The 25,620-nt window shown below is 39.7% G+C and overlaps 1 protein-coding gene across 7 annotated transcripts in view; it reads left to right on the plus strand.

Annotated features, from left to right (window-relative positions):
- LOC130911193 (teneurin-4-like) overlaps positions 1-25,620 on the plus strand; it is a 599,534-nt gene that overhangs the window by 309,985 nt on the left and 263,929 nt on the right. For all 7 annotated transcript variants that reach the window (XM_057828990.1, XM_057828991.1, XM_057828993.1 and 4 more), the window contains 3 exons: positions 7,129-7,339; positions 22,719-22,820; positions 23,246-23,440. In XM_057828990.1, coding sequence (XP_057684973.1) covers positions 7,129-7,339; positions 22,719-22,820; positions 23,246-23,440 — 508 coding nt within the window. The remainder of the gene's footprint in view (positions 1-7,128; positions 7,340-22,718; positions 22,821-23,245; positions 23,441-25,620) is intronic.

The raw sequence follows: 25,620 nt of genomic DNA on the forward strand, positions 1-25,620 counted from the left end.
CAGCGTTAGTAAACAGCCGCCATCTTAAAGCAGTAGAGCGCTAAGCGCTAATAAAGAGCGCTAAAGCGCTAATAAATAAGATTAACATTACTGTGACTAGCTCACGTAACGTTAGCCCTGCGGAGGGCTAGGTTTCTATTAATTATGACCACTTTCGATACGTGGCTAACGTGTCTTTCATACAGGCTTTAACATAACATAGCGTTGTGGAGTGATGAGGATGTAAAATAAAAACTCAATAATGCTAACTATCAATTTTAGCTCAGTAGTCATTGCTGGATAAAACACCAAGTAGCACTCGTCCCGAATGTGCTCCAATACAGCCTGTATCATACATGTATTTTGAACACTGCAAAAACTCAAAATCCTATCAGGACTTACAGTTTAGACTAACTTAAAACTTAACTAGAACTTAAAAATGGCTTGACACAAATAGAAATTCAATTGAAACACGTGGGGAAAAAATCTCTTTTAAGTGATGTGTGTTATCAAGCGTAAAGGCATTTTTAGGTATATATATATATATATATATATATATATATATATATATATATATATATATATATATATATATATATTAATATATATATATATATTTTAATTTATTTTTTAAATAAGGTCTAAAGGTTTTTTGAGTGAAAGCAGTGAATTAGGGTTTTTTTTTATTCTAGTTACATCTGAGATGCAATTGTTGACTGTTTTCAACAATATACATCGAAAATAAAGACATTGATTGACTTAAAATGGTTCAAGATTAGATGAAATGTCTTGTTTTCTCATGTATATTTATAATTGCTCTTCACCTTAAAATGTATTTGTTTTATCCGATTACTCGATTAATCGATAGAATTTTCAGTCGGTTACTCGATTACTAAAATATTCGATAGCTGCAGCCCTACTCCCATGCATAGGCGGCTCTACTATTCAGGCGAAGTAGGCAAGGGGGCCCCCAACCAGCTGCCTTGCCCCAATGAGCAAGGGCTTGGGCCACCGGAGCCAGCAGCACCCCCAACTATTCGTCATGTATAATTATGTCAGCATACCAAACAAACAAATAACAAAACAAAAAGAAAGCCATTTGAATGCTGCATTTATATTATCTCTCCCCCACACACGCACTACAATGGACTGTTCCACGACGACGGACTGAGTATCAGTCGCTTAGCTTCATTTAGCGCCGTTTCGCATCGCTTAGCTCCGCTTAGCTGTTCGTTAGCTTCACTTAGCTCTCCCGCGTTTTTCACACCACTAAGCTCGCTATATTTACAGCTCACTTGCTACTTTGCACGTCAGCTATCGTTTATTTCAAACACATGAGCGAACGTGCTCTCCATGAGAGCCAAAGTGCAGTGAGGGAGAAGTTGAGAACAGGCCGCTAATGCCTCTTTTAACCTTCTTCTTCTTCTTCACAACGGACATAAAATACACGACAGCACACCCTGTGGCGAAACAATGCAGTACAGTTCCAATCAGTCATACAATAACACTCAACAGCTGGTTAACAGCATTTGCTCACATTTTTTTTTTTTTTTAATCTATTAGTGACACCACAAGCAATGACGAAGAATGTTTTTTTACGGAGTGTAAAGCTTTCGGTTAGCGGTTTATATTATAATATGTTGAGTAAATACTACAGAATACAGATTCTACACTAAGAATAGCTGTCAAATACACTCTTTATGACAAATATGATTGGAAATGAATAATTATTATAATTATTATACTACTATTATATATAGTAGGATACTATAATAATAATGCTAGAATTTTTTTTAAGAATTGTTTTGAATCATGCTGGAAAGGCAAAGTCAGTGTTCTGTATCTGTTTACTTTCCATTCTTTTGCACTCGTAAATGCTCTCAGCATTTAACCTCATTGTTTATTTGTGATTAATTATTGTTATTTACATGATTATTTGCACTTTATTAAAGAATTTAAGTGTTCCAAAATGTTTTTGTGAATTAATGAGTGTCAACAAAAATTTCGGTGCTAAATTAGTAAAAAAAAAAAAAAAAAATCTAGCCGACTAATCGTAAAACTAGTCGGCTGACTAAGCCTGTCACACTATGCAATAATTCCATTTATCGCACGGTAAAAGAAAATGAGGGCGGTAATTTTCCTGCTGCGATTTATCGCCTCCACACCCTTCTCACCCTTTTTAACCCCTGACCCAAGAAGAGGGCCCCTGCATATGTTCGCCATAGGCCCCAAAAGTGGCAAGTCCGCCACTGCTCCCATGTAATACATTAAAACTGTTCAGAGCAATAGGACACTCAGATTCCTGTTCTCCATGTCAAGCAGCTGAAAGGACAGGTCAAAAAAAGGAATAAAATAACCAGTTACAACTACAGTATATGATTCACTCCTCAGTATAAAACCACTTAAGCCAGTTGATAAGACATTATTATTACCTAATTAGCTGCCACTGACAACGATAGAGGTCCAATTCATTTTGACTAGGAGTTCTGGCAGCGATCCGATGGCACTGAAAGATGATCATTCAAAAAAATTGCCTTTAATAAATCCCTATGATTTGAAACTCTAATATTCATAGAATCCTATTATTTATTTGTACTAGTGAAAAGAATAGCATTCTCGCTTATTGTATTTACAATAATGTCGACACAGAATAAGCAATTTTCCACTTTTCTGCTCTGCGGCAGAATATAAATTGCTATATTGTTAGATCCCGCGAAGAATCTATTCATAACCCTTTCTTGCACATTATGAATCACCTTCTTTTGTTACGTCGTTGTGGATTTACAACACATTTCAGTGCAGTCAGGTATCTTCAATGAATCACCGAAAGGAGCCGAAACCTCACAGGTGCGGTTACAGGAAGGATTTTTCTTTTGCTCTAATTTCTTGCGGATAGATCTCGTTATGAATCATATCTGGCTGACCGGATTGCACTTTATATTTCATTCTCATGGCGACAAACTTCGTTTGCGTTTTTCCCCCACAAGGCCAATTTCGATGGAAATTACCATCCGGTGTCGTTTAGTTTTTCAGGCCCGGTGTTGTAGGGAAAGTGGTGGTTTCTTTACCTGTTGCTGATCAGAGTGGAGATGAAAGTGAAATGCAGCCTCATTGTTATTCATGGGGTCCGTGCTGATATGTTGAAGCGTCTCCTCGTAGATATGTCATTCGGCAAAGTCACTTAATTTCTTCCCACAGATTTCCATTGTTTCCATCGCTGTGATAGATGTCCAATCCATTTGGGCTGGTGTGGGGTGGCAGCCAATGTTGTTTTTGGCAGCTGTTTTAATTTTGGTGTTGGTCTTAGTCTCTTGGACCATCGTAGTTATTAGTTTTAGTCAAGGGTGTAGGTTTGGTCTCAATATTGGTAGGGACGATCGTAGACTTCATTATGATTAACGGGTCAGAATCGACCTTCGCCACGCAACGCCTTTAAGGAGGGGGCCGCCCTGAAGTCCGCTTCAGTTGTTCCCAGTTGGTCGTGGTCGCCGAGTAAAAACATGCAGGATTTTTAACACGCCGTATAAAAAGTACGAAAGCTGTACCGCATACAAACAGGACAGATTGTTTCAGGAGTGTTTTTTTTTTCGAGAATTCAAGGTAATCATTATATTTTTCGTACCATGCATGCATTTTGAAATTTTGTGAAAAAAAACCAATGGGAGAATGGGAACCGCTACGGCATTAGCGTCATTCTTCGATATATTTACGTAAATTAGATGCGTAACTGCCCATTTTTTTTTGCTCTTTTAACAAAGAATCAAGACTGTTTTACGTTCATATCTATAACGATTTCAGGGATTAAAGAATTTGGGGATTTATGCATTTATTCACAAGAATTTTCAACGGAAAAAGCTCTGTTTACAAATGGCGGCCGCCGTATTGACTAACAGACGAGCCTTGTAGTCCAACATATTTTAGTAAAATTAATTCGTAACTGCCCCTTTTCTTTGCTCTTTTAACAAAGAATCAAGACTGTTTTACGTTCATATCTATGAAGAATTCGGGGATTTAAGCATTTATTCACAAGAATTTCAATGGAAAAAGCTCTGTTTACAAATGGCGGCCGCGGCATTGACTACGAGACTAGCCTCCTACTTTGACATATTTACATGAAATAAATGCGTAACTGCCCATTTTTTTGCTCTTCTAACAAAGAATCATGACTGTTTTACGTTCATATTTATAAAGAATTTGGGGATTTAAGCATTTATTCACAAGAATTTTCAACAGAAAAAGCTCGATTTACAAATGGCGGCCGCCGCATTGACTAACAGGCTAGCCTCGTACTTCGACATATTTACGTAAAATAAACGCGTAACTGGACATTTGGTATTTTTTGCTCTTTTAACAAAGAATCAAGACTGTTTTACATTCATATTTATAAAGAATTAGGGGATTTAAGCATTTATTCACAAGAATTTTCATCAGAAAATGCTCTGTTTACAAATGGCGGCCGCCGCATTGACTAACAGACTAGCCTCGTACTTCGACACATTTACGTAAAATTAATGCGTAAATGCCTGTTTTTTTTTGCTCTTTTAACAAATAATCAAGACTGTTTTACGTTAATATTTATAAAGAATGAGGGGATTTAAGCATTTATTCACAAGAATTTTCAACAGAAAAAGCTCTTTGTCTGTGATTCCACTCGGTCAGCTTTGACAGCCACGCCAACAATGCAGGCCCCCTATTAACCGGCCCAGCGCCCCGTGTCCCATCAATAATTATGAAGTCTATGGGACTATATAACAGCACAACCTGCATTTACACTTTTTGCTGGGGACGGGACATTAATAAGACCACACAGATTGGTTGAACGGGGGTCAGGGCTACATTTCCCAACAATATTAACCGAATTAATTGATAGGCTAAATGATTAATGCAAAATAAATCTGTATTGACTTATACTAACTTTCACACTGCAAATTAATCATTTCTTTATCTGATATTTTTTCTTAAATCTAGTAGAATAATTTTCCCCATCTTGTTTTGAGTGTTAGGGGCTACTTAACAGATTAATGTGTCAGATTCTTCCACTTATTTTAAGTAAATATTATTACTAGAGTATTTGTTCTTATTACATCTAAAATTTCAAGAAAAAAATGCTTTCAAATATTGTATACATGGTCGGGTTAATTCTATCCTTACAACATGGGAAGACATGAAAATCACCATTTCGATATTTTGTCACACCCCTACAAATTAGGTTGCGTGAAAGTTGGTGGGGACAATTTGAACATCCTGAAAAGTTGGTAGTGTTATTTCTCTACTGTCCCTATGCAAACCTACGCCCTTGGTCTTAGTCATATATTAGTCATCTCAAAATATGTTTGTCTCTCAAAACTCAAGACTAATTTTGTCTAGTTTTAGTCGACGTTTACTAAAAATGTTTTTGCCTGTAAAAACTTTTTAAAAATATGTACAGTGGGGAGAACAAGTATATGATAGACTGACGATTTTGCTGGTTTTCCCACTTGCAAAGCATGTAGAGGTCTGTAATTTGTATCATAAGTTCTCTTCAACTGTGAGGGACGGAATCTAATACAAAAAAACAGAAAATCACGTTGTATGATTTTTAAATAATAAATTTGCATTTAATTGCATGAAATAAGTATTTCATACATCACAAAAATCGAACTTAATATTTGGTACAGAAACCTTTGTTTGCTATTACAGATACCAAACGTTTCCTGTAGTCCTTGACAAGGTTTGCACACACTGCAGCAGGGATTTTGGCCCACTCCTCCATGCAGATTTTCTCCAGAGCCTTCAGGTTTCGGGGCTGCTGCCGGGCAACACAGACTTTCAGCTCCCTTCATAGATTTTCTATCGGGTTCAGATCTGGTGATTGGCTAGGCCGCTCCAGGACCTTAAGATGCTTCTTACGGAGCTACTCTTTAGTTGGCTGGCAGTGTGCTTTGGGTCGTTGTCATGCTGGAAGACCCAGCCACGACCCATCTTCAGGGCTCTCACTGAAGGAAGGAGGTTGTCAGCCAAGATCTGGCAATACATAGCCCCATCAATCCTCCCCTCAATACGGTGCAGTCGTCCTGTACCCTTGGCAGAGAAGCAGCCCCAAAAAATGATGTTTCACGGTTGGGATGGTGTTCTTGGGGTTGTACTCATCCTTCTTTTTCCTCCAAAGACGACGAGCCGAGTTTAGACCAAAAAAGTTCAATTTTGGTCTCATCCGACCACATGACCTTCTCCCATTGCTCCTCTGGATCATCCAGATGGTCAGTGGCAAACTTCAGACGTGTCTGGACATGCACTGGCTTCAGCAGCGGGACCTTGCGTGCGCTGTAGGATTTTAATCCATGACGGCGTAATGTGTTTCCGATGGTTTTCTTCAAGACTGTGGTTCTAGCTCTCTTCAGGTCATTGACCAGGTCCTGCAGTGTAGTTCTGGGCTGATCCCTCACCTTCCTCATGATCAGTGATGCCCCACGAGGTGAGATCTTGCATGGAGCCCCAGAACGAGGCAGATTGACCGTCAACTTGAACTTCTTCCAATTTCTAATAATCGCTCCAACAGTTGTTACCTTCTCACCAAGCTGCTTGCTTATTTTCCTGTAGCCCATCCCAGCCTTGTGCAGGTTTATTATTTTATCCCTGATGTCCTTACACAGCTCTTTGGTCTTGGCCATTGTGGAGAGGTTGGAGTTTGTTTGTTTGAGCATGTGAACAGGTGTCTTTTATACAAGTAACAAGTTCAAACAGGTGCAGTTACTTCCGGTAATGAGTGGAGAACAGGAGGGGTTCTTAGAAAAGAATTTAGAGCCAAAATATTTACTTGTTGGTAATGTATCAAATACTTATTTCATGCAGTTAAATGCAAATTTATTATTTAAAAAGTATACAATGTGATTTTCTGGATTTTTGTGTTAGATTCCGTCCCTCACAGTTGAAGAGAACTTATGATACAAATTACAGACCTCTAAATGGCTTGCAAGTGGGGAAAACCATCAAAATCGGCAGTGTATCAAATACCTGTTCTCCCGACTGTATATACCAAATATATTTTTAAAATTATAAAAAATTCTGGTTGTTATACTTTGTAAAAGCAAACGCCTGTGTCACATCATCTTCCAAAACCTTTTATCCAACCATGCTAACACTGCTTACTTTCTTCGGTCTCGTCCGCAGTTTGACTTTGTGGAGCTCCTGGACGGCCGGCGGCTACTAGTTCGAGGACCCCCGGGGCTGGAGGGGCCAGCCGCCCTGCAGCGGAGCCCGGCGCTGTTAGCCACGCACGACACAGGGTTTATCCAGTACATGGAGTCCGGCATCTGGCACCTGGCTGTCTACAACGACGGGAAAGATACGGAAACTGTTTCGTTTCTCACTACTGCCATTGGTGAGCACTCTGCAATAGTAATTAGTAGTGTTGCACAAATACCGTAATTTTCGGACTAAAAGGCGCACCCGATTATAAGCCACCACTCACCAAATTTGACACGAAAATGAGGTCGAAAGACTAAGACCAAATTAACCACCATGCTTCATTGCATCAAGAAGCTTTATATGGCCATCACTGCTTCCTTGGAGGCGACAATCAACCTTTGCTGCCACCTGCTGTCAAGACTGTTGTCATCCAACATGCCTCCTAGCATGCATTGGAGTGCTACAGATGTAAATAACAATCATAATTCATGTTCTGTGCTAATTATTTATTCAGTTACTGTTCAAGTTATTTCATCAATTGCTACTTATGTGCTAATTATTTCTTCAGTTACTGTTACAGCTATTTCATTAATTGCTAGTTATGATACTTGGTAACACTTTACTTGACAGTGGTGCCATAAAACTGTCATAAGACCATCATAATTATGACATGACACTGCCATGAGCATTAATGAATTCTTATGACATATGTCATTTTATGTAATCCAGCAAATGATCTCACAATTGAATGGATGTAAAAAATCCGAGCTGGACATAAATTGAGTTAGTCACAACATTTACCGGATGATACTTAATTACATCTGTCATAAGCATTCATTAATGCCCATGATAGTGTCATTTCATAATTATGACTGTCTTATGGCTGTCTTATGACGCTGCCGTCAAATAAAGTGTTAACCCAAATAAATCAACAAATAGGCCGCGCTGGACTATAAGCTGCAGGATTCAAAATTAAGGAAAAAAGTAGCGGCTTATAGTCCGAAAATTACGGTACTATTATCATGGCATTAAAATGAGTATCTGGGTATCTGGGAGTACTAAGAAATACCATGCCAATGCTAACTATCAGTTGCCCTCCCCAAGATGGCCACCAGCTACGCACACAGCCCTTCCGAAGATGATGATAGACATCCAATCGTGTTCCATCAAATCATCATTCTGCTGTAAATTTCAATGAGTTCATCACAAGTAGACGTCAAGTCCATTTAAAGTGGAAGGATGACAGCAATGACCGTTAGTTTGCTGCCAGCCGTCCCACTTAAAATTGATTAGATGCAATTACTTCACATTAGGCCTGAACGATATTGGAAAAAACTATCATTGCGATTTTTTGGGGGCTCTGCTATACATTGCGATATTATATTGCGATATTAAAACTATATGAATTTTACTAGATAACTTGAATGGCTCTGTTTGGCATCAGCTTGAAAGATATTGAAAATAATTAACATTGCAATATATGTATATTGCCAAGGCTTCAAACTTATTTTTTTGCATTGGTTGCACTGGAGTGCCTAAATTTTTCCTAAAGGTGCACCAGCACATAATTTAGGCGCACACATATTTTTCATTGCATCACTTTTAACGCATACTTCAAGCACTCTCCATAACGTTTATATACCGTATTGGCCAATCAATACACACATACACAGTAGGCTATGTGCCAACTCAACATTTTTTTAAATTACTATCACGACAATTGTCGTTGACAAATTGTTATTCCCACTCAATTTTTATTCTCATTCAATGTTCTAGATTGTACGCAAACAATACCGAAATAAACCGACAAGCTATTCAACCAGAATGTTTCCAAACGCAGCAGTTCAAAACTACATTGCCCATAATGCCTAGTACGGCTGAGCTCACTGATTGCTACCCTATTAGCGAGTACGGGAGCCGAGGCAAAATCAGACTTTGCTATATAAGTTTACTATCATCGGCAGCGCAAAGATGCAACATCAAACGGGATTTTACAGATTACACCAGTGCAAATCTCCGACAGAAATCAATAGTTGCCATTATATACGTATTTATCATAAAAAAACTCATGAGAAACACAGCTATTTAGCTATACTAGCATTCAACCCAGGGGTCGCGTTAACCGGATATTTTCCGTCGTTGACCGGTTTTTTAAAACGGTGACGGAAAAAATTGATGTCCGTCTGTCATTTTGACAGGTTGCAATTCACACCCCAGACCACAGGGTGGCGAGTGAGCATATTAATTAGCTATTGTCTCTCTTGATGCATGATGTCGTTGGCCTTACTCGGAAAAATGTCAAGGCAACTGAGTGTTTTCCTGGCACGGCCAGACTGTTCTCCCTGTATTTTTCAAACACTGAGAGAAAAGTCTGGGACACAGCCTCTCGAGTAGGTACAAAATCAATCGACAAATCAGATTTGTTTATTTGCGTGACGTGTTCTTCACGGGCAACGTCACTCTTGTGCGCCGAAAGTCGTCTCTACAACAACACGGATGGCGAACGGGAGAGCCGAGAATATGGTCCAATCCGCGGTAAATTCAGTTTTAAATGAGCTAAAACACATCAACACGAGTCATTGACAACAGTCTGTCTCGCGCTAGCTATGTTGAATAAACTCCGCTGTCCTTATATGTTTACTTCCGCGTGCAAGTCCCTCATCCTGCCCTCGTCGCTTTGCTAACGGCACGTCTGCCCATCGCTGATCGGTGCACTCCGCTGTCTGTTTGCCTCTTGTTAAGCTTGTTCGGACAGAATATTAATTAAAAATGAATGAAAACTAAATACTATTGAATATGTCATTATTATCACTTTAAAAATGTAAGTGATGGGTAAAAATAGATTATGACCGGATTTTTATGACACTGTCAGTCAAAATGACAGACAACGAAAAAGTCTAGCGCAACCTCTGATTCAACCACTAACTAACGCAGAACAATTACATGAATCATACAATATACTGCATCTCTGTTTACACATATAACCCTAAATACAACAGAAGACACGTGATCGACATTAACAGGAGACTTACAGAAAGGTGTATAGAGCCACGTCTTTTAGAACTCCTTATTGAACTCCTTACTGTGGTAACTGTGGTGGTAATTCCCCATGAAACAAAGGGTTAACTGCCAACAAAAAAGAAGAGGATCTACTCCTTCTCCCGCCCCTACTAGTAGGAGTCACGTCAACGCAGGCAGGCGCTGCCCCCTAGCGGCCGGAGGGGATTCTCTTCAAATTGGTCCCGTGAAAAATCATAAAAAAAACGGACATTTTCATGAATTATCAAACCCGGCCGGACGCTCCGGAGGGCACGTAATAAGAGGACTTGTCTGGGCAAAAGAGGACGTTTGTTTACCCTAGCTATACCTAATGCCTTTATTGGGTGATATAACTATGAAATCATTAAAAACAAAAACAAAAAACAGTCAGATTTGAGTGCCAAATTCATTTTCTCGATATAAAATTACCAGGGCTGTCAAACGTTTAAAATTTTTAATCGAGTTAATTATAGCTTAAAAATTCATTAATCGTAATTAATAGCAATTCAAACCATCTATAAAATATGCCATATTTTTCTTTAAATTATTGTTGGAATGGAAAGATAAGACACAAGACGGATATATACATTCATCATTCGGTACATAAGTACTGTATTTGTTTATTATAACAATAAATCAACAAGATGGCATTAACATTATTAACATTCTGTTAAAGCGATCCATGGATAGAAATACTTGTAGTTCTCAAAAGATAAATTTCAGTACAAGTTATGAAATTTTATATTAAAACCCCTCTTAATGTTTTTGTTTTAATAAAATTTGTTAAAATTTCAATCAAAAAATAAACTAGTAGCTCGCAATTGTTGATGTCAATAATTACACAATGCTCATGCTGCGGAAACCCTTAAAATCAGTGGCACCCAAGCGCCGGCAGAGGGCGACAAAACACAAAAAAACACAAGTAACAAGTGAACATTACACTTTGCTGTCATTTTAATCTGTTTGATCGGGGGCATGTGCGTTAAACATGTAAAATATTTCAACGTGATTAATTTTAAAAATTATGGCCCGTAACGCGATAATTTTGACAGCCCTAAAATTCACATTAATGCACTCATTTTAAGCTTTTGACATGATCACTATTTTATTGCGCCTTTAAATGGAAAAACTTGCCATGAGTCAGCCACATGTTTCTGCAGATTTGAACAGATGTGTGAGTTAATCAGTTCAGAACTGGGCAAAACTACAAAATTAGGACACGAGCTCTTTCCTGCCATGCACACCTCACGAGGCCGTTTTTGGGATCATATTATTCTCATTAGTGTGCGTGTGGGATGAACCAATCAGGGCGCCCGGCCACCCTGCTTTGTTTTTTTCCAGCTCAATTTGCTCCAATTTCAGCTCCTGTGATACCTAGATTGCTTTTAGCATTATCAAACAAGGTGCAATGGCGGAAAGGTGTCACGTTTCGCCACCGTGGCAGCTCTTTAATTAAAAGCTCCCGTGCCGGTGCGACAGGAGCCGTGCCAGGAATGGGATCGATGCAGATCTGTCCACATTCGGACCCCCGCCGCCCGCACCCTGTGCCAGCGGCAGCTGCACTTTAATATTTATGCTATGATATGACACGAGGGGCGAGTCAGGCTGGCCTGTTTACTTTGGTTATTTTTTTTTCTCCATGAGGGAGCGCGCCTAGGTTCCCCGCCGCTGCCGCGCGGGGGAAAAACTAGAGCCGAAAAAGGGCCGACAGCGCGACGGATCGGGATGCGGAGGGGGTGAGGCTGGGGGCTGTTAGCGGGGTCTGCCGGATTACTCAGAGTTGGTTGGTTTGCATCGGAGCTCTTCTGCCCACAGGAGGGCCTCTTTTAGAAAATGGGTCACCGGTTAAGTGCCCTTCAGCAGAAATTGAATCCCACTGACTGGTTGAGCCGCACAGGCTCCGAGTTGACCTTCAAACGGGGGCCACTCAGGTAGAGGAATGAGAGAGCTCACAAAAAGCGGCATTTTCAGATCCTATATTGTACGCGTGTGTGAGTTTTAAGGTTGCTGGGTTCAGAAACAAAGAGTTCCCATATGGAACATATTCACTATAATGTAAACAATATTAGGTTACTGCTGAATTTTATCAATACAGCACAATTCTAGCAAGAAAGATAATAAAAGTGCTCAGGCCATTTTAATCATTTCAATCTTGTGCTGTATGGATATTTAAACTTAATAATACACTATTTAACTCATTGGCTGCTAGGCATGTGCCGGTATAAAATTCTGACGGTATGATAACCTTAAGCAAAAATTTCACGGTATCATGGTATTGCAATTACAGCTCTAAAATGTATTACTTTAAGATATCTGGGTTATTAAAGAAAACGTTTTTCCATTGAACAGGATTTTTATTTATGTTACGTTAAAATAAATAATAGAAAATTACTAAAATACTCTAAAACAAATAATAAATAATTAAATGCAGTCATATAGGTGAGCCTAAAGCCGCGGCCATAGTTTAAAAATAATTGAATTATTTTCCATAAAAAGCACATGTTCCCAGAGAGAGAAAAAAAACACGTTTTACCACCGCCACTAAACACGCTTCAGTTAACTCTCGTAGCTGGTGGGAAGTGTTCATGACAGTGTTTCCTAACCTTTAATTTTCTAAAAATGCAAAATCATATTGGAGGGATTGCTTCCTCAGCAGCCCCCCTCCGCAAACATGTTTTACATGTCTTTTGGCCTTCCTCCTCTAAGCCGCGACCGTCTGTAACTTTTCTGTTGCCGAACTATTCCCATACCAGCGTTTTTGTTTTCTTCGATGGGGGAAAAAGGTCAGGAGTTTGACCTCCTCCAGCCATCGTGCAGCACAGCTGACTCACTGACACTGAGCAGCAACTGGTGTTGGAGGGTTGAGCCTTGCAGCTTTAAGTGAGTGATTTCTCCATGCATTTTTGGGAAATAAAAAACAGCTAAAACAATGGGTAAATAAGTATTTAGTAAACCACTAATTGTGCAAGTTCTCCCACTAGAAAATATTAGAGAGGCCTGTAATTGTCAACATGGGTAAACCTCAACCATGAGAGACAGAATGTGGGGGAAAAAAACTAGAAAATCACATTTTTAAAGAATTTTTTTGCAAATCATGGTGGTTGTCATGCTGAAAGACCCAGCCACGTTTCATCTTCAATGCCCTAGCTGATGGAAGGAGATTTTCACTCAACATCTCTCAATACATGGCCCCATTCATTCTTTCTTTTACACAGATCAATCGTCCTGGTCCCTTTGCAGAAAAACAGCCCCAAAGCATGACGTTTCCATTCCCATGCTTCACAGTGGGTATGGTGTTCTTCGGATGCAATTCAGTATTCTTTCTCCACCAAACACCAGAACCTGTGTTTCTACCCAAAAAATTTATTTAGGTTTCATCTGACCATAACACATTCTCCCAGTCCTCTTCTGGATCATCCAAATGCTCTCTAGCGAACCGCAGACGGGCCTGGACGTGTACTGGTTTCAGCAGGGGGACACGTCTGGCCGTGCAGGATTTGAGTCCCTGGCGGCGCATTGTGTTACTGATAGTAGCCTTTGTTACTATGCTCCAAGCTCTCTGTGGGTCATTCACTAGGTCCCCCCATGTGGTTCTGGGATTATTGCTCACCGTTCTTGTTATCATTTTGACGCCACGGGGTGAGAACTTGCATGGAGCCCCAGACTGTGGGAGATTATCAGTAGTCTTGTGTTAGGGTGTGCGCGTGAGCAGGAAGGGATCCCAGTGCAGACAAACGGGTTCTGGCAAGTAGTATTTTATTAGCGATCACGAGAAAGAGCATGGCGGGTGGAAGTTTGCTTGGCTCAGCGTAGTTGAGCTGACGAGGAGGCTTGGAAGGGAGGCAGGCGTGGAATCCAACGAGGGGCGCGCAGAAAACAGGACCTTTTTCACATGTCGAAAGTAGACAGAAGGGAACTAATGCAAAAACAGAAGCAATTTTATCAACTCTAACGGTTGATTCACAGCATTAAATGACCTCCAAACATAGCAAAGGTTACTATGTTTTTTTTTTTTTTTTTTGGGGGGGGGGGGGGGTGAAAAAAAACATGAAAGGTAACACCAGTTACTTTGCCAAGTAACTTTTTTACTACTGTGTGTGTATTTCAGTAGTCAGTCACTACACTAGCCAAAGAGCTAAGAGGCATTTTAACAGTCGAAAATGTTTACATTTTAAGTGTTTATTTCATTTCCTTAAAAGCAAAATACAGGCAGTTTTGATTTATTTATTTTTTGAAATGTTTTTAAATGCAAAACGCAAACCAAAACCGAACCGTGATGCCAAAACCGAGGTTCAAACTGAACCGTGGGCTAACTGAACCATTGCACCCCTACTGCTCAGCCATCATTCAGTGTGCTTGGTGTGCTCTGGACCACACAGACGAAGGAAAAAGCGCTGATTAAACTCGCAAGCCGCTGTCGGACTGCAGGGAACGGCACAATAGTTAGCTCCCCCCGATACGCGGGTAATGAATTTCAATGAAGGCCCCTGCTTGAATCGGTGATTTATGCGTCGGGCCGGCGTGGAGCGTGCGGCTAAGAGATATTCATGGCCGCTTTCCAAGGAGAACGTCAGGTGGGAAGAACGTGGCCAAAGCTGATGTGTATTCAAGAAGGTTCGCGATCAGTCTATTAAATGTGACAGCAACAGCTTTTAAATGTCATAAAGCACACAAATGGCTGGGATGTGTCAAAAGGCTTCATTAGAGTGTTTGACCACGCTTTGGACAAAAGTGTTGGCACGTATTCGGACATTTTGGTTGTAAGCTTTGTGAGGTTGCGCAAAAAGATGCAAGAAAGTCTGACTGGACAAAATATCATATAAGAAGTTAACTTCAGCGGCTTTTAGAAAATATATAGTGCGTATATATGAATACCATTTATGAAAATAGACGTCCCAACAATATCGACTGGGAGGTCTGGCAGCGATCGGTCAGCATAGAAAAAAATGGATGGGACATCTCTTGCTGTCAATCGTGGCAGATGAGTTGAAAGAAATACAGTTGGTAAATGGTGTTATTCTTGTATAGCGCTTTTCCACCTTTCAAGGCACTCAAAGGGCTTTACACTACATTGCCATCTACCTACTGGTGACACAGCACCAGGAGCAATGTGGGGTTCAGTATCTTGCTCAAGGACACTTAGGCCAGTTCATCAGGGCAGATAATCGAACCCACAACCTCTGGATTGGGGGACAACTACTCCACCACTGGGCCATGCCATCCCCGTTGTATGGTATTATTTCACGTGAACGTACCTCATAAGTATTACGTAACCTTAATTAACCATTACTGAATGTTTTTTGGACCCTTATTGTAAAGTGTAGCACATTTGTCCCTTAACCAAGAAATTATAAATGCTTAAGTTCCCCCCCCCCCCCCCCCCCCCCAACCTTTATTAACCATTACTGAATGCTTTTTGGACCCAAAACCCTAACCCTATATAGGCCTATTTACACTAACCGGCCACTTTATTAGGTACACCATGCTAGTAACTGGTTGGACCCCCCTTTGCCTTCAGAACTGCCTCAATTCTTCGTGGCATAGATTCAACAAGGTGCTGGAAGCATTCCTCAGAGAGTTTGGTCCATATTGACATGATGGCATCACACAGTTGGTGCAGATTTGCCGGCTGCAGTTCCACCACATCCCAAAGATGCTCTATTGGATTGAGATCTGGTGACTGTGGAGGCCATTTGAGTACAGTGAACTCATTGTCATGTTCAAGAAACCAGTCTGAGATGATTCCAGCTTTATGACATGGCGCATTATCCTGCTGAAAGTAGCCATCAGAAGTTGGGTACATTGTGGTCATAAAGGGTTGGACATGGTCAGCAACAATACTCAGGTAGGCTGTGGCGTTCCAACGATGCTCAATTGGTACCAAGGGGCCCAAAGAGTGCCAAGAAAATATTCCCCACACCATTACACCACCACCAACAGCCTGAACTGTTGATACAAGGCAGGATGGATCCATGCTTTCATGTTGTTGACGCCAAATTCTGACCCTACCATCCGAACGTCGCAGCAGAAATCGAGACTCATCAGACCAGGCAACGTTTTTCCAATCTTCTATTGTCCAATTTCGATCAGCTTGTGCAAATTGTAGCCTCAGTTTCCTGTTCTTAGCTGAAAGGAGTGGCACCCTGCGTGGTCTTCTGCTGCTGTAGCCCATCTGCCGCAAAGTTGGACGTACTGTGCGTTCAGAGATGCTCTTCTGCCTACCTTGGTTGTAACGGGTGGTTATTTGAGTCACTGTTGCCTTTCTATCAGCTCGAACCAGTTTGGCCATTCTCCTCTGACCTCTGGCATCAACAAGGCATTTCCGCCCACAGAACTGCCGCTCACTGGATATTCTTTCTTTTTCGGACCATTCTCAGTAAACCCTAGAGATGGTTGTGCGTGAAAACCCCAGTAGATCAGCAGTTTCTGAAATACTCAGACCAGCCCTTCTGGCACCAACAACCATGCCTCGTTCAAAGTCACCCAAATCACGTTTCTTCCCCATACTGATGCTCGGTTTGAACTGCAGGAGATTGTCTTAAACCATGTCCACATGCCTAAATGCACTGAATTGTCGCCATGTGATTGGCTGATTAGAAATTAAATGTTAATGAGCATTTGGACAGGTGTACCTAATAAAGTGGCCGGTGAGTGTACATTCAACATACGGTACATAAGTACTGTATTTGTTTATTATAACAATAAATCAACAAGATGGCATTAACATCATCAACATTCTCTTAAAGCGATCCATGGATAGAAAGACTTGTAGTTCTTAAAAGGTAAATGTTAGTACAAGTTATAGAAATTTTGTGTCAAAACCCCTCTTAATGTTTTTGTTTTATTAAAATTTGTAAAATTTTCAATTAAAAAAAAAATACTAGTAGCTTGCCATTGTTGATGTCAATAATTACACCATGCTCACTCATGGTACTAACCCATAAAATCAGTTGGACCCACGCGCCAGCAGAGGGCGCCAAACACCAAAAAACAAGTAACGAGCGGACATTACGCTGTACTGTCATTTTAATCTGTTTGAGCGGGGCATGTGCGTGAATTGCGTCAAATATTTTAACGTGATTAATTTAAAAATTTAATTACCGCCCGTTAATGCGGTCATTTTGACAGCCCTACTAAAAATGCATTAACTAATGTTAATTAAGGGACCCTTATTGTAAAGTGTAAAGAAATGTTTTGTATAGTTGCCCCCTCGAGTAACATTGAGTAAGGCCTGCATTTTCCTATTGCCATGACACACATGTCGCTCGAAGCTAACAAAAAGCAAAGCTCCCACTACTCTGCTCATGTTCTGTTCGGACTTCTCCGCCATCCTCGCTCACAAAAGCCTCAGCGAGCCAGTCTCGCTATCCCTTCTTTGTCAGTCTTCGCCCGGCGTCTTCGCCGATGATTGACTCTCCCGAGGAACGGGAAACCCAATCTGGAGCTCGCCTTTCGGAGTTCTTTGTGACAAACACAAGAGCTTCTTTTGTTCGCCCGAAAGTTTCTCTCCGGAGCGAGACGGGAGGATTTTTCAGGCAAGGAATGGCGCCTCGTGGTTTAGGCATCATGACTTTCACAATTAAGTTGATGTACTGAGGGGCAATGATGGAGGAAGTGCATCATTGCAATAGTATCCTGATTGATGTCGTTAAAGAAAAAAAAAAAGACATGTCAGGCATTTGTCCAAATGTCCATTTGCATATTTTATAACTGCATTAAATTAGTCAAACATGACGTGAACATAAAGAGATGCAAACGCTCGACAGAATTATTTATTGTTGACTATAAACATTGTCAGGATGAATGCACATTAATCTCGGAAATGATTTTTTATTTAACTACGCATGCACACATGCATAATCACAGGGCCTTGAACCTACCCTAGCACTTTCAGAGAAGTGTCAGGTAACTGGTGCAAGCACGCAAGGAACTAAGGAGAGTGGATCCAAACACATTTGGACAGGGCAGCAAGGCAGACGGGCGTAGGTGTGAAAATGTTTAATGAATGTGTCCAAAGGTAAAGTATAAACAAAAAGGTTTCAAAGTACAGTATAACAAAAACCAAAGCACAAATCAAATCACTCGAGAATAAGACAAGACCATGGCACAGGAACAGAGGCTGACATTGATGATGACGCAACAGAAAGCTCTGCACATGGTGATCTTAAATACAGGCATGGGGTAAAGAGACAATGAGGAACAGGTGGGTGACAAGAGAGAAAGCTGATTGATGGTTACACAATGAAGGAGGAGGCAGAACAAATGAAATTATTGAGCAATCACAAGAAGACACACACAGCCTAACAAAAAATACAAACCCTTACAAACAATTTTGGATGATGTCATTGTCATTTTACTGTAAATAATTCAGTGAAAAGTCAAAGGTTTAAAAGTGACACTATCAAAAAAGTGAATCATCAAGATATACAGTAATTGACTCGCCACTGTATATCAATAACAATATTTAAAGGTTTTTTGTTCAATAATAAGGTCTTAGAAATCCGTTGACTTAGAGTCTTAGATGATTATTGCTATCAACATGGAAATAAATACTAGAGCTGAAACGAATACTCGAGCAACTTGAGTAACTCGAGTTAAAAAACTGATCCGAGTAACTTTATTCACCTCGGGTAATCGTTTAATTTTGACAGCTCTAAGCATCACGTTTTTCTCGGACTACTTTTAATGCGGGACAACGCACTGATGTCACGTACGTGGAGGAAGAAGCAATTTAAGAAAAAAAAAAAAAACTTACCGCAGCCGACAGCCGCTACAAACGACGCCGACGTTGCTAAAAACTAGCTCGCATGATGCTACGGTGGTAGCAGGTAGCGTCTGATGTGTCTCATAGAGATCAAATGTATGTTGAACTAGATGCGAAATGACAGTGTCAGCTGCGTTAGCGAACTGCCGCCATCTAAAGCAGTAGACTTCTAAGCGCTAATAAATAGGATTAACATTACTGTCACTCGCTCACGTAACGTTATCCCTGCGGAGGGCTAGGTTTCTATTAATTGTGACCACTGTCGATGCGTGGCTAACGTGTCTTACATACAGGCTTTATTTAATCTGTAAAAACACAGCGCTGTTGAGTGATGAGGGTGTAAAATAAAAACTTAATAATGCTAACTGTCAATTTTAGCTCAGTAGTCATTACTGGATAAAACACCAAGTAGCACTGGTCTGTAATGTGCTCCAACACAGCATGTAGCATACATTTATTTTGAACACTGCAAAAGCTCAAAATCCTATCAGGACTTACAGTTTAGACCAGTGGTCCCCAAACTACGGCCCACGGGCCGGATTCGGCCCGCCTCCACATTTCGTCTGGCCCCCTGAACAAAAAAAAAAAAATATATATATATATATATATTTTTTTTTAATAATAATTTTTTTTCAGTAGTGTTATTTATTTCCTGGCTTTTTTTTTCTGCGAAGACCCCAGAGAGGGTTATTTGGTTATTATCTATTTAATTAATAGTGTTATCATTATTTATTATTATATTATATTATATTATTATTTTATTTACTTTTGTTCCGTGAAGAATCCAGAAAGGATTATTTGATTGTGGCTTTCTGAAAAACAATAAATATTTACATTTTGGCACTCCTGCAATCGTCACACCTTTTCTGTTACAAACTGACCCCGGCTCCTACTCAGAGAAGGGAAAAGTTATGTGGCCCTCACAGGAAAAAGTTTGAGGACCACTGGTTTAGACTAACTTAAAACTTAACTAGAACTTAAAAATAGCTTGACACAAATAGAAATTCAATTGAAACACGTGGGAAAAACATCTAATTTTTAAGTGATGTGTGTTATCAAGCGTAATGCCATTTTTAGGTAAGAAATATATATATATATATATCAGTGACGTGCGGTGAGGTTCATGGTTGGTGAGGCACTGACTCATTTAGTGTCAGATTTCCAAATATATAAACCAAAAAGGGTAGCTTATTCAATTGGCTACTGGTTATTTCATATCTCATCAGCATTCTTCACAAAACACGCACACACAGTACATATTATCGATACGTAAAAGTAAGAAAATAACATGCATTTGCAACATAAATGAGAGTAAAGAGTGGTGTACAAAACCACAGAATTCAATTCTGACCTTTAGTGAAATATTCAGTTTTTTTTTTAAACTTGTAATTCTGATACTTTAATCAATTTATTACAGATTGCTAAACAAGAAGTGTGAAAAGAAAAACAAAGAATATTTTATTTAAGGCCAAAATTTAGTTAGGACATTAATAAGACCAAACAGATTGGATGAAGGGGGCAAAGGGCCACATTTCTCATGTATATGAACCTAGTTAATTAATAGACAAAATGATCAATGCAAAATAAATCCTTATCTACTGATAATAACTTTTATGTGCATTGGTTCAGATGATACACTGTTCGATTCAAACCTTTGTTTTCAAAAAATACTAAAGAAACATTTTGAAAACTTCCTGAATAAATGTCTGGTTTTTATTAGCATAAACATAATGAAAATAATTTACTTAATAATGGTAGGGTCAATTCTATCCTTACAACATATGGAACTATTGAAAGATCTAAATTCTCTATATAACTGAACATTATATCATGCAAAAAAGGTAAGGTTGCTTAAACGTTGGTGGGGACAATTTTAGCATCCTGAAAAGTTGGTAGTGTTATGTCCCTACCATCCCTATGCAAACCTACCCCCTTTTTGTAAAAGTCCTCCTTATTTTCCTTTACCTTAAAAAAATCTCTCCGCCTCAATGGAGAGGATTGCTTCAATTAGATCGATGTGTTCTATTTGACAAGCAAGAACACACAGTGGATGTGTCCAAATGTCTAGCTAACCTTTCATCTTTCTTAGCAAAACCATGTAATCGTTCTACATATATGCCACGTTTAGAAGAGCTTACACGCTCATCGTTACCACGAAATGTTAACTCCTGTTTAGCTAGGATGCAGGTTGCATTAATGAGGTATTTCAAACTCTTTACCTTAGGGTTCTGGATGCTACCGTTGAGCTTCCGCTGTTCGTCAAAGCCAAATCGATCCTTGAGCTTCCAAAAGTTTTTAAAGCAATCAGGCTTTGAATGTGAGTGGTCGAGCTCTCGTGTTTGCTGAGGCTTCGTGGTAGTTTTTTAATGTCACAATATCTCGTGTTAGTCCAGACATTGGCACAAGTTGAGAAAAAAAGGCAGGGAAAGCAGCAAAGCCGATTTTTTCGAAGGACAGCCACATAGCCAGTCTTTTCGGGTGTACCAGTCCGTTTGAAAAGCGTGAGTTATCTTCTGTCCCGTAGTTTGAAGCACACCTTTTAGCTCCGGTGTTATTAATCGCGTCCACTTTTGACGTAAAGTCCAGTTTCACGTACGCCCCCTTTCAGTGCGGCAGAGTACTATCTGCCGCAAGCTGTGCCTTTTCACTGCGGTTTTATTTCCCATCAGCAAAACTAAATATGTCGCTAACAAAAATTAAACTTTAAGGGTTAAAGACATTAGCCAGACTGTGGAAAATCAGGTCAAATAAACGTATCTGGAAACATTATAATGGCGACATGCAGATGTACGGCAACCAGCACGCTCCAATTCCATGTATCAACCCAGTTTGTTATGGATTGCGCAATCAGAGATGAGGCTTTACTCGTTGCTGCCGCACCTCTCGTTTCATTTCGTTATTTGAACAGGAAATGGGCAAATTCAGCGATTTTGACTATAAAAAATGTTTGAAATGAGTCATACATAAAGCGCAATGGACAAATATTAATATAAATTTGATGCTATAATTATTTTTTTGACCTGCCTCCCCTGACCACACGTCACTGATATATATATATATATTTTTTTTTATAAGATCTAAAAGTCTTTTTAGTGAAAGCAGTGAATTAGTCCTTTTTTATTCTAGTTACTTCTGAGATGCAATTGTTGGCTGTTTTCAACAATGCACATCGAAAATAAAGACATTGATTGACTGAAAATGGTTCAATATTAGATGAAATGTCTTGTTTTCTCATGTATATTTATAATTGCTCTCCACCTAAAAAAAATGTTTTATTCGATTACTCGATTAATCGATAGAATTTTCAGTCGATTACTAAAGTATTCGATAGTTGCAGCCCTAATAAATACATAACCAGATTAAAATAAACAATCTGTTATTCCTTATTTTAAATAATAATAATTTATCTTCTCAATTTTAACTCATCGGCTGTCATTGACAACAATAGACATCCAATACATTTGAATTGGGAAAGTTCATTTGCTGCCAGCCCTCCCAAATTCAAATGGATTGGACATCTACTCGTGACCAACTAGTGATAAACTCATTTAAATTCTCTGCCGAAGGGGAAAGACAAAAATACCTACATTTTGGTATGTGTTCACTCCTGAAAAGCATACTACAGTACTGGAAAAATAGTCAGGCCATCACATCATTAGTGGTGAAGATAAGACTCAAGCCTGAGAGAGAAAGAGTGGGAGGAATGTTGTCCGGCCATTACTGTAAAAAATACCTCCTTGATCATGCTTTTGTCTTTCCGCCTGTTAAGATTCCGTCGACGAGTGCCCCAGCAGCTGCTTCGGGAACGGCGACTGCGTGGCGGGAACGTGCCACTGCTTCCTAGGATTTAAAGGCCCCGATTGCGGGCGAGGTAAGTTCGACTACGTATATTATTTTTTAAAGCAAAGATTGATATAATATGCACAAAACCTATGTATAATGGGAAAAGAAATTTGTTAAATGTTATTTGAATTGACTAATATTACATAAACCTGGAAAATGCAACTTCTAGAGAAATTACGTGGGGATGCTTTGCTCCTCAATGGGTAGCTTCCTTTGCTTTGCAAAGCATCCCCACAAAGATCCAATAGCCTGCAGCGTGGTCAAATCAGGAAGTTGTCTCACTTTCTGATCATGAAACTATTACATGAAATAATTTTGGATGTCATTTTTCATTTTTAACCCAGAACCATCAACAAACTGCCAATGTCTGTTGTATTCTCATGACTCTTTAAAAGCCCCAAGACATTATTTGACGCTAACACATTGGAATGGACTGTCTGTTTTCTCTCGCAGCCGCGTGTCCGGTGCTGTGCAGCGGCAACGGTCAATACCTGAAAGGTCGCTGCATGTGTCACAGTGGCTGGAAGGGTTCGGAGTGTGACGTCCCCACCAACCAGTGTGTTGACGTCACGTGCAGCCACCACGGCACCTGCATCGTTGGCACCTGCATCTGTAATCCAGGTTACAAAGGGGAGAACTGCGAGGAAGGTAATGGACATTAAAGTCCCACTGTCACCTCAGGGGGTAAATCTTCCGCTGGGTTTACACCGGCCGTTGTCACACGACAGGTTCCCTTACCAGGGTCCCCCCAGGATTGATAAATCTAAATTCAAGACTTTTAAGACCTTTTTTAATGCCATTTCAACTGAAAATTAATACTTTTCTCGCACCCATTATTTAGATAATATTGAATCATATTAAAAAAAATAAAGCACTGAACATCAAATTTAACCTCAATTACTAAGTGTGTTTGACAAAAGAATGCACATTTACTGAAGATACAATTAAAACAAATTTAAATATAAGGTCTTTCAGATTTTTTCCCCCCAGGATAAAAATTACACTATTTTTGTAAAGCAACTTCAGAAATTACATTTGCAATACAACAGGTTTCCCTTTTAAGAGGACCTAGTCAAGGTGGTAGGTTCGTGATTGTCAAGTTGGTCACCTTAACTGGTGATTGTCAAGTTGGTCACCTTAACAGTAAAGTGCTTGGGAAAATCTTGCAATTGGCAGTGAAAGTTTAAAAAAACAGCCACTAAATGGCAGTAGTTTACCATTAATTACCACAAAATAAAAAAGCTACACATGACCATTTCCCTTGGTAATTGTTTTTTGCTAATCACATTACAAGCATACAAAACACATGTTAATCCTTTGTTAGCTATTGAAGACATTTCTTTTAATCAGATAGAGAAAATCCATACTCTTATTCAATCAAGAAAAACATTTAAATATACCAGGAGGTGTTTTACTATCACCTACATTATAATTTGCCTATCACCATGCCATGTTATTCAGATCAACGTTACCCCGCACTCGTTCCAATAATAGTGTCAACAGTGTTGTGTATCTGAGGGTGATGGTGGTGTTGTGCCGAAAAATGCCCCCCGCGTGAAATGTCCCCCCTGACAGAAACACTTATTTATAACGCTTTATTGAGGTGAAAACATCAAATGTTTTCATGGAAGGTTTTCAGGAATGGATTTACGACTGTAAAATCAGTTTTAAATAAATAAATTACACAAAGTAGTAGTACTGTATTTTAGTAACAAATCGTGGACTGGGCCACATAACCATCTTTGAACAGAAATGTATTAGTCTACAGGTTTTCACGACCATATCCCAATGACAATCACAAAGGTATGACATTTATTAGTTCAAGCAGAGTAAAATAATACATATTCACGGAACAAGAAAATCGTTTCCATGTCCGTCGTTTGGTAAGAAAAAGCTGTTTGTACGAGTGACGTGTGGGCGCTCAATCATAAAATAAATAAGCAAATAAATAAAATAAACGCTCAATAAAGCGTTATAAATAAGCGTTCCCGTCAGGGGGGACATTTCACGCGGGGCGGCTGTTTTTCGGCACAGCAGTTGTTATCTACGATTCCGGTTTATCCATGCTAAGGCTAGTGCACCTGCCAATACCCCATTGAACATGGCTAACTCTTGAGTTAAAACTACGAAATCCACATTCATTCGAAAGGCAAACCGTGCAGAAATACATTATTGCATCTAACACATTTTAATTGGAGAAATTGGCAACTTACTTTGAAATGTTAAGCAGGTCCACTTGCCTTCGCATGACCCATAAACTGCGACCCAAAGTATCTGGATGCGACTTGGTCGCCGATCCAATACCTCACATGCTGGTCCAACCGTTTGGACTTGGTTGTCTTGTTGAGGCTTTCGTCGAACATAACAACTAAGGCATCTGAGCAGTTCCTTACATTAGCACACAGTACTGTGCGATTGCCTGCTGTTGTGATGTTGATGCTAATGATGCTAACAGCGCGCACGCACGAGGTGCTATGATTTGTAGTGCAATGCATCGTAAAAATTCTACGCGTCATCTTTGTTATGGATTAAAAAAAAAAAAAAAACTTCGTCACGGATATAATTTAGGTTGCACTGAGATGTTCTTCAAAATTAAAACCACAGTGAAAAAATTCCAGACTTACGACAGCTAATTTAATACTTTTAATAACTTTAATAATTGAAAACTAAATTCAACGCTTTTTTAATACTTTTAATAACCCGCGGGTACCCTGCTTACAAAGTCAATGTAATCAAGGGTTAAAGGGCAACATGCGGCCTCGCAATCGGCGACGCGCGTTTGGCATGACGCGATGCTGCTATTTTGACCAAAGATGGCCATGCCCCAT

This window comes from Corythoichthys intestinalis, unplaced genomic scaffold, assembly GCF_030265065.1.
Source record: "Corythoichthys intestinalis isolate RoL2023-P3 unplaced genomic scaffold, ASM3026506v1 HiC_scaffold_23, whole genome shotgun sequence".
In the NCBI taxonomy this organism is placed as follows: domain Eukaryota; kingdom Metazoa; phylum Chordata; class Actinopteri; order Syngnathiformes; family Syngnathidae; genus Corythoichthys; species Corythoichthys intestinalis.